Source organism: Salmo salar, chromosome 29 (genome assembly GCF_965601325.2).
Source record: "Salmo salar chromosome 29, fSalSal1, whole genome shotgun sequence".
In the NCBI taxonomy this organism is placed as follows: domain Eukaryota; kingdom Metazoa; phylum Chordata; class Actinopteri; order Salmoniformes; family Salmonidae; genus Salmo; species Salmo salar.
Window position 1 is genome coordinate 24,535,954 of NC_138319.1, and position 10,069 is coordinate 24,546,022.

The 10,069-nt window shown below is 43.0% G+C and overlaps 1 protein-coding gene across 1 annotated transcript in view; it reads left to right on the forward strand.

Moving 5' to 3' along the window:
- Nucleotides 1-9,817, forward strand: part of LOC106590353 (apoptosis regulator Bcl-2) — a 69,486-nt gene extending 59,669 nt beyond the window's left edge. The window contains exon 3 of the mRNA XM_014181290.3: nt 8,690-9,817. Coding sequence (XP_014036765.1) covers nt 8,690-8,824 — 135 coding nt within the window. The 3' untranslated portion in view covers nt 8,825-9,817. The remainder of the gene's footprint in view (nt 1-8,689) is intronic.
- The last annotated feature ends 252 nt before the right edge of the window (nt 9,818-10,069 follow it).

A 10,069-nucleotide genomic window follows, 5' to 3' on the forward strand; every position in this document is an offset into this window, starting at 1 on the left:
CCATCTTCACCTCCGCTACATTGCCTTAATGACTGAATCTTGTTTAACTCAAAGAGAAAAAACAGCTTTTAACACCTCATTAGTCCATGGGGCTCCCTGATAGTGCGCTGTAAGGAGAGGAACTGTTGCTAGGGTAACAGCTAAAAGGAAAGTTCCTTGAAATGAACAAATATAATTTCCATGTCGTGGTCAGGGGCACTAAGGGCATAGTTTGTGTGCTTGTGTCGCATGTTAATTTCCCCAGGTAGTCACACTATTTTGTTTTATTATTTAGTGTCTGTGACAAGCTATACAAAAGGTACTATGCATAAATCCCATGTTGATGTAGTTATTTCTGTATTTGACGTGTACTGTATGAATCATTCTAAAACGTTGAGCCGTTCTTCCGCAGTGGTCCTTTTAATTAGATGAATGCGCTAATTGTGCGTCTCTCTCTGCATAAGAGCATCTGCTAAATGACTAAAATGTCAAATGTAATTGTTGTTTGTGTATCCCAGCATGCATCTGTTCCAATGAGAACACTCCTCTTTGTAGGCAGCTCAGTATAGTGTGAACCGTGCTCTGTTCCCTTTCCCATGGTGCCTTTATATCTATGACCAGCTAATTCATTTGCTCAGCTGAAAACATGACGGGGGTCAAAAAACGGACCCAGAGGCCTGCTTCCACGTGATTGAATGGAGACATTGTAAGACATTCCTCCTGTTCAGCTCAGGGGTTGTGTGAGACTTGAGGTCTTTTTGGCTGTATGATAAAGTTGTCGGATTGTTACACGTTAGCTCTGGCTAGTGGCTGTGGGAAAGGATGTCATAACGTGCATGGCTCCTAGGAGGCCTGTGGGCCAAACACACATCATGGGATAGGCAGCAAGTGGATCAGCGAATTGTCACACGCTTGAACTCGGGAGTGTGTGAGTGTGTATCTGAGCTCATCATGGGACAACTCACACACTTCTGAACTCGGACTCCACAAAGACTCACATAATACAGCCACATCTGAATACAGTATACACACACAGCACACACACATACATACACACACAGACATTGTTAAATCTTATCACATCACTCTGTCAAGTTGTTTTTTCCAGGGCTGGCTACATTTAACATGTGATGTGACAAAGCCAGAGACATGGAGGCTATAACATGAACTATATTTCCTTGAACTTACAACAACAAATCAAAGGGCCCCGCTATTGAAGCCGATAACAGGTCCACTGTCATCTGACAGATTGGGTGGGCCTGGATTGGAAGCCTCCCCATTTTCAGAGGTTTGCTTCCTTTCTCCTTTATTGCGATATCCCTCTGGCAAACTCTTTTTAGAATGTCTGCCAGGAAAGAGGCCCTCACACTAAAATCTGTGTGTCTGCCGAGGCAAGGGGAGGAGGTTGGGGGGGGGGTTCAGCACATATGAGAGACAGGGACGTCATTCCACCTTAAGACTACCATACCTCGAATTGACCCACCTACTCATTTGATCAAAGCGATTGAATATCAGAGAGAGAGAGAGAGACACACAGAGAGAAACACACAGAGAGAGACACAGAGAGAGACACACAGAGAGAGACACAGAGAGGACAGCAACACAGAGAGAGTGAGAAAGAGAGAGATGGGAATGAGATTGGAATGAGACAGAGAGAGAGATGGGAATGAGATTGGAATGAGACAGAGAGAGAGATGGGAATGAGATTGGAATGAGACAGAGAGAGAGATGGGAATGAGATTGGAATGAGACAGAGAGAGAGATGGGAATGAGATGAGAGATGGGAATGAGAAAGTAGAAGAACGATAACGAGGGAGAAAGGAATGAGAGCGATGGAAATTAGAAAGAGAAAGAAAAAAAGAGAGTTTGATTGTCAGTTTGATTGTCTCTCCACGATAAGCCATTTTATCATGCTGACCCTCCAATGAACCGAGAGAGGAAACTCCCCAGACGAAGAATTCCCCCATTACCCAGTCTATGCCCTAATCAGCATATCATGCAAATGAGTCTAAATCCCAGCCATTTGGCTAATCCCCTGGATTAAACGACCTAATCAAGCCCCTATTAACCCATGTGTGGGTATAGTGAGTCAGAGCCTGTCACATTTGGCAGGCTATGTTACAGTACCTGGGCTTTGATCCAAGGCATTAGGGAAAACTCTGGGAAAGGGCTTGGTTGACTTCTTGGGCTGCATACAAAGCAAAGTCTGTATAACAAAGAATGACATCTGTTTATCTCGCAATTATTGGATGTGGCATTCTGAAGATTCACAACTGAGTCTAACCCTTTGTAAAAAATCTCAGTAAATATTAGTACAAAGGCAAGTGAATAACCATATTTTTTTATTCACCTAGGGAAGATCTCAATTGAATACTCCTCGCGTCTTCTTTCGTCATCTCCTTCTCAAAACTCATTGGATGAAAAAGACAGAAGTCCCTCCCCTCTGACCTTCTCCTCCAATTGGTTTTGAGAAGGAGACGAGGAGAGAGGATGCGAGGAGTATGCAATTGAGATCTTCGCCTAGACACTGTCAGCATTAGCAGTATGTAATCCAAAACAACCCACTCGGCCACACACTGGTTGAATCAACATTGTTTCCAAGTCATTTAAAAGAAATGACGTTGAACCAACGTCGACTAGACGTTGAATTGACGTATGTGCCCAGTGGGAAGTAGGCTAGTATATCCTGGTGACCATGACAGCACTGGTAAAACCTGCTGGGTTCCGGCTCGGTTACCTCAGTTAGCTAGCTCAGCTCCTCCAGCAGGTCAGAGTTGTGTTCAGAATCCATTAGCGCTGTCTTTGGGCAAACCTAGCTGGTCGGTTTAAACACACGCTGGAAGCTCACCTAATGACATGTTTGCCGAGGTGGGGAAAAAAATGTAAAGCAAACAGAGATGACAACATGTTGGAAATCCAAGGGCCCTGTCTGTCACCGACCCTCTGGCTAGTTAACAGGACCATACAGCAACCTGAAGAGAGGGATATTAGGACAGCACCATACAGCAACCTGAAGAGAGGGATATTAGGACAGCACCATACAGCAACCTGAAGAGAGGGATATTAGGACAGCACCATACAGCAACCTGAAGAGAGGGATATTAGGACAGCACCATACAGCAACCTGAAGAGAGGGATATTAGGACAGCACCATACAGCAACCTGAAGAGAGGGATATTAGGACAGCACCATACAGCAACCTGAAGAGAGGGATATTAGGACAGCACCATACAGCAACCTGAAGCGAGGGATATTAGGACAGCACCATACAGCAACCTGAAAAGAGGGATATTAGGACAGCACCATACAGAAACCTGAAGAGAGGGATATTAGGACAGCACCATAGAGCAACTTGAAGAAAGATAGATATTAGGAGGACAGCACCATAGAGCAACCTGAAGAGAGAGATATTAGGACAGCACCATAGAGCAACCTGGAGAGAGATATATTAGGACAGCACCATAGAGCAACCTGAAGAGAGAGATATTAGGACAGCACCATAGAGCAACCTGGAGAGAGAGAGAGAGAGAGAGAGAGAGAGAGAGAGATATTAGGACAGCACCATAGAGCAACCTGAAGAGAGAGATATTAGGACAGCACCATAGAGCAACCTGGAGAGAGAGAGAGATATTAGGACAGCACCATAGAGCAACCTGGAGAGAGAAAGAGATATTAGGACAGCACCATAGAGCGACCTGAAGAGAGAAGGAGATATTAGGACAGCACCATAGAGCAACCTGAAGAGAGAAGGAGATATTAGGACAGCACCATAGAGCAACCTGAAGAGAGAGATATTAGGACAGCACCATAGAGGAACCTGGAGAGAGAGAGAGATATTAGGACAGCACCATAGAGCGACCTGAAGAGAGAAAGAGATATTAGGACAGCACCATAGAGGAACCTGGAGAGAGAGAGAAATATTAGGACAGCACCATAGAGCAACCTGGAGAGAGAAAGAGATATTAGGACAGCACCATAGAGCGACCTGAAGAGAGAAAGAGATATTAGGACAGCAACATAGAGCAACCTGAAGAGAGAGATATTAGGACAGCACCATAGAGGAACCTGGAGAGAGAGAGAGATATTAGGACAGCACCATAGAGCGACCTGAAGAGAGAAAGAGATATTAGGACAGCACCATAGAGGAACCTGGAGAGAGAGAGAAATATTAGGACAGCACCATAGAGCGACCTGAAGAGAGAAAGAGATATTAGGACAGCACCATAGAGCAACCTGAAGAGAGAGATATTAGGACAGCACCATAGAGGCACCTGGAGAGAGAGATATTAGGACAGCACCATAGAGCAACCTGGAGAGAGAAAGAGAAGAAAGAAGGGGGAGAGAGGGGGGCGATAGAGGGGTGGGGGGTTGGTGTGTGTGTATCAGGTGATCAACAAAGCAGCTGTTGTTGCAGGTGTAAACACCTAATAGCCCTTGCTTGTGTGTCATAATGAAATACACACCGCAGGTCCACTTCATCTGGCCAGAGTGGCAACCATCGTGACGAGAGAATGGAATAAACCATGACATCAAACCAGCGTTGTCCATGTTATGGACAGCTCTCTATCATGGTGCTACTGTGTAGCCCCATACTGTAGAAGTCTGACCGTGACAGCAGAGAGCCAGTGTGACATTTATGGTTTACAGTACATGCACGAGGTTGTTTTGTTGACACTGGATATGCATGATGAACTGTACTCTCCTGGACACCTGTTCCCCTCGCTGGAATCAATGAATGGAATTACCCGTGATATGACATTTATTAATATGCTAATGAGGTACATATGCTAATGATGCAGTTCCTATGGTGAAGCTGATGTGTCCAGACTGAGCCAATCTAGGAATTTCCCATGATGTCATCAATCTATTTTTGTTTAATGTGTGTTCTCGTAATTGTAAACTTTGAAAGATGCTCCCCTCGATTTCCCACTTTTATTACAGTAAGCACCTTGGTGGATATTGGAAATGTAAACAATGGCTATGTACATCATATTGCTGGAAGAGAGGGTATTTTGTACATAATATGATGCGGTGCTCTTCATTTTTATTTATTTATTTATTTATTTCACCTTTATTTAACCAGGTAGGCAAGTTGAGAACAAGTTCTCAGTTCCAATTGCGACCTGGCCAAGATAAAGCAAAGCAGTTCGACACATACAACAACACAGAGTTACACATGGAGTAAAACAAACATACAGTCAATAATACAGTAGAAAAATAAGTCTATATGCAATGTGAGCAAATGAGGTGACATAAAGGAGGTAAAGGCAAAAAAATCAATGGTGGCAAAGTAAATACAATATAGCAAGTAAAACACTGGAATGGTAGATTTGTAGTGGAAGAAAGTGCAAAGTAGAAATATAAATAATGGGGTGCAAAGGAGCAAAATAAATAAATAAATACAGTAGGGGAAGAGGTAGTTGTTTAGGCTAAATTATATTCATGCTCCAAGACACAGGATATCGACCTGTGGCTGTCAGAGAAATGGTCAAAGACGTGCATTTTTCTCATTAACATATAGTTTAAAATTAGGGAAAGTACGTGTGTATGGGAAATTGGGAAGATTCCATACTGGAAGGCTACGTTTTTATCCTATCCATTCTGACTAGAGGATTATCCTAGGTTATGAAGACAGACTTTTGTGTGAGCTACACTAATGAATCTGTGGTGCTGAATATTGCATCGGCACTCTGACTTGAGCTCGGAAGAGATGTGAACTCTAGCCAGAGTACTCAGCAGCACATTTCCTCTCTCTCTCTCCTTCGACTCTGAGTCATTTTGATGTGCAACAGTTGTGGGTTAACCTCCTACCAGCACCAGAAGCATACCGTTACCGCTCCTTCTCTTTCCACCCTTTCCTCTCGGTCTCTCCTCTTCACGTCTCGTCATCTTCTCTAGCTGGTTTTGATGTGCAGCGGTTGTGGGTTAAACTCCTCCCAGGCAGCACATTGGGGAAGCTTCCTTCCTGCAAGCTGTTTAGGGCTAAGAAGCTAAAAAATGGGTCTGCCCTGCAGATATTCTCTCCACTGACAAGATGCTGGAACCAGTGGGAAGGGGAATCATACAATCCAAACAATTGCGCACGAGCCGGCCCCTCACTGGGCTAGAACACTGGGGCCTGAACGCAGCCTACGGGCTTGAGCTGCAGATGAGAGACTGTGCCAAATGTAATGTGGTACAAGCACACTGCAATAAAAACACGGCTTTACTTATTAAGCAGTCTACTCCACTGTGTATGGGGTCTGGGGAGGGGAGGAGAAAACGGAGGCACACTAGTATTCAGTTTACCAACCACACACACACACACACTGGGATCTAGGGTTCTGGAGCTTAAAGCTACAATTTGTAGCTTCGCTATACTCGCATTAACATCTGCTAACCATGTGTATGTGACCAATAAAATTTGATTTGATTTGTAACTTTTTATGCGACCATACCAAATTCACATAGAAATGTGAGTTATAGATCTTTCTTTCTCCTTGAAAGCAAGTCAAATAAGCGGTAGATCCATGTACGCTATTTCTATGCTTCCTGTTCTTCCGTTTAGTTTTTGCGTCTTCTACTTTCAGTTTTGTGCCCCAACTTCAAACAGCTGAAAATATCATATTTTTGGTTATGGAAAATATATTTCACAGCAGTTTAGATAGTTGAATTATTTTCTACACAATGACTGCTTGTTTTGTCATATAAACTGAAATTAGGAGAACTATTTAAATTTCAGCAACCAAAGGCCATAGAAAAGACACACACACTCAGATTTCACAAGGTCTGGGAATACAGTGTTACATATCCAGCTCTTAGTACACAACCTGAGTCGCATACACACAGGAATACAGTTTACAGTGCTAAACAACCTTAAAAATATGTTAAACACTGGAGGCAGTCTAGCACTGGAGGCAGTCAAGCACTGGAGGCAGTCTAGCACTGGAGGCAGTCTAGCACTGGAGGCAGGCAGTCTAGCACTGGAGGCAGTCAAGCACTGGAGGCAGTCTAGCACTGGAGGCAGTCAAGCACTGGAGGCAGTCAAGCACTGGAGGCAGTCTAGCACTGGAGGCAGGCAGTCTAGCACTGGAGGCAGTCAAGCACTGGAGGCAGTCTAGCACTGGAGGCAGTCAAGCACTGGAGGCAGTCTAGCACTGGAGGCAGTCTAGCACTGGAGGCAGTCAAGCACTGGAGGCAGTCAAGCACTGGAGGCAGTCTAGCACTGGAGGCAGTCTAGCACTGGAGGCAGTCAAGCACTGGAGGCAGTCTAGCACTGGAGGCAGTATTGTATGCTCTAACTTTGTAAAGATTTAATCTGAAGACGCTGTACTGTGTATTGTTATAGTGTATTGTACTGTGTATTGTTATATTGTACTGTACTGTGTGTTGTTATATTGTACTGTGTTGTTTTATTGTACTGTGTGTTGTTATATTGTACTGTACTGTGTATTGTTATATTGTACTGTATTGTTATATTGTACTGTGTTGTTATATTGTACTGTACTGTGTATTATTATATTGTACTGTACTGTGTGTTGTTATATTGTACTGTACTGTGTGTTGTTATATTGTACTGTACTGTGTATTATTATATTGAGCTATACTGTGTGTTGTTATATTGTACTGTACTGTGTATTATTATATTGTACTGTACTGTGTGTTATATTGTACTGTACTGTGTGTTGTTATATTGTACTGTACTGTGTATTATTATATTGTACTGTACTGTGTGTTGTTATATTGTACTGTACTGTGTATTATTATATTGTACTGTACTGTGTATTATTATATTGTACTGTACTGTGTGTTGTTATATTGTACTGTACTGTGTGTTGTTATATTGTACTGTATTGTGTATTATTATATTGTACTGTACTGTGTGTTGTTATATTGCATCAGATATTCATTCCTAATTTTTCCATCCAGTTTTTTAAAAGCAACAAATTACCAGGAACAGGTATTCATTAGGGTTATCCCCTTGCTTGTCATATTAGTATTACACTCTATTACATTCCACTGAACATGTTGGGGGAAGAAGCGGAACGTTTCCTTGTAACCGGACCAGTGGACAGATTTGGGGAAGAACCTGAACATTTCCCCTTGTTTCAAAACCAGATAATATGCACAGATACATTTGTTTGTGGTTTGTAGTTGTGTGGGATCGGATGTTTTGGTCTTACTTACTTACTGTATGCCTGGTATGCAAAGAAGCTGTGTGTGTGTGTGTGTGTGTGTGTGTGTGTGTGTGTGTGTGTGTGTGTGTGTGTGTGTGTGTGTGTGTGTGTGTGTGTGTGTGTGTGTGTGTGTGTGTGTGTGTGTGTGTGTGTGTGTGTGTGTGTGTGGTGTGTGTGGGTGTGTGTGTGGGTGTGTGTGTGGGTGGGAGGCATGACGCTAAGGAGCTTTCTTGCTGAGACGCTGGCTGTGAGACATGGTCGTCTATTCCTCTGTCTTTTGTCCCTGTGTGTACCACAGACAGAGGAGGCTCAGGGATAGAGCCACAGAGATATGGGCCCCATGTAGCCATGGTCATTGAGACATTTTACTGATGCATAGTGTCTATATAGATCTATGAAAGAATTACATTGAGGGCTTGATGATGCACAAACTGATATTATAACAAACTCATTTACATAGCGAGTGAATGTTCAGTAATTAGAATAAAGTAGTGATGATACTAACCTCTCTCTCTCTCTCTCTCTCTCTCTCTCTCTCTCTCTCTCTTTCTCAGGACGCCTTTGTGGAGATCTATGGGCAGCAGAGGATCTCTGTCTTCCACTCCTGGCCCTACCTAAAGACAGTGTTCGGCCTGGCCGCCCTGGGTGCAGCCGGAGTCACCATTGGAGCGTTGTTCATCCAGAAGTGATATAAAAGACCCCAGAGGATCTTTCCCCTCCCTCTCGCCTCTCCTAATAGGTCCTTACCCAGTAGCCCAAAAAAAGAAAGGCAAACAGCACTTTTTTCCCTTGAAAAACTGGCCACATATAACTTTGCTGTGCACGGACTACAATATTTCGTCTCTCGTTCCTCGCTCTTTCTTTTCTCTTTGAAAGCTCCTCACAGCTCAGCACTGCCCATCCCGGGCCTGTAGCCCGGTTCAATCCCAGAGCTCCCGGGTCTTCAAAGGAGACCGCACTGCTCTGTTGCTTTGTTGCTCGTTTCATACCCCATGACCCGTCCTCTTGCGTATTGAAAAAATGAAAAAGAAAAACAAGTATACAAATCAATCACATGGAACGCAAGATGTTTTTTCTGACAAATGCAGCCTTGTATATTCATACAGACTTACAGATGGATTCACCCATGCGTACTGTATACTAGACAGCTACCAACAGGGCATATCCTTGGAAAGATTGCATACACACTTTCTTGATCATTTTATACTAATGCATTAACACATACCAACGGGTAGATACTGAATGTTGCAGGCAAACATATTCACACAAACTCATGTGTGTGCTCTAACAATTAAACAAACGACTTTTACGATGTATGGTTAATGAACGTAAGACAAGTGATTGTTTATTCATAAACTGAAAAACAAGATTTTCTTTCTTTTTAATAACTATTTTCAGCATGATTCTGTGGTATATGTAGCATGTAACATTGACAGAAAAGTTAAAAAAAATTTAAGAACATCCCAAATGTACTGTACATACAGCTACCATCGCCAGCATGAGTGGTGAAAGTGGTCGTTTTTGCCTGAGTGACCATTTATGCATGATGACTTTTGATGACAGGAATTATTGGTTTGTTTTTCTAGTTTGGGTGGTGAAGGCTCACTGTGCACAAACCCCCAAGGCAACTTCAATCAAATCCAATAGATGTGAGAATTTCCTATTAAAGTTCTTGTCTCTGATTCGTCCCCCATGTTTCTTTGTTTGTGGAACACAAGAGCGTGTCTAAATGTTGAGAAGGAATATTCTCTGGAGTTTCTCTCACTTACTGTATATTCTAAGGATCGAAAGACATTTTCAAGCACACCTGAATGTATTTTAGCCGGTCCCAATTTGCCACCTACCCAATCCCTTTGGCCCAAACCCTTCGATGGGATAGTAAAACGAGGACAGTAAAACAAGGAAAATTTGTCAGTCCCCACATGGAAAAAGGT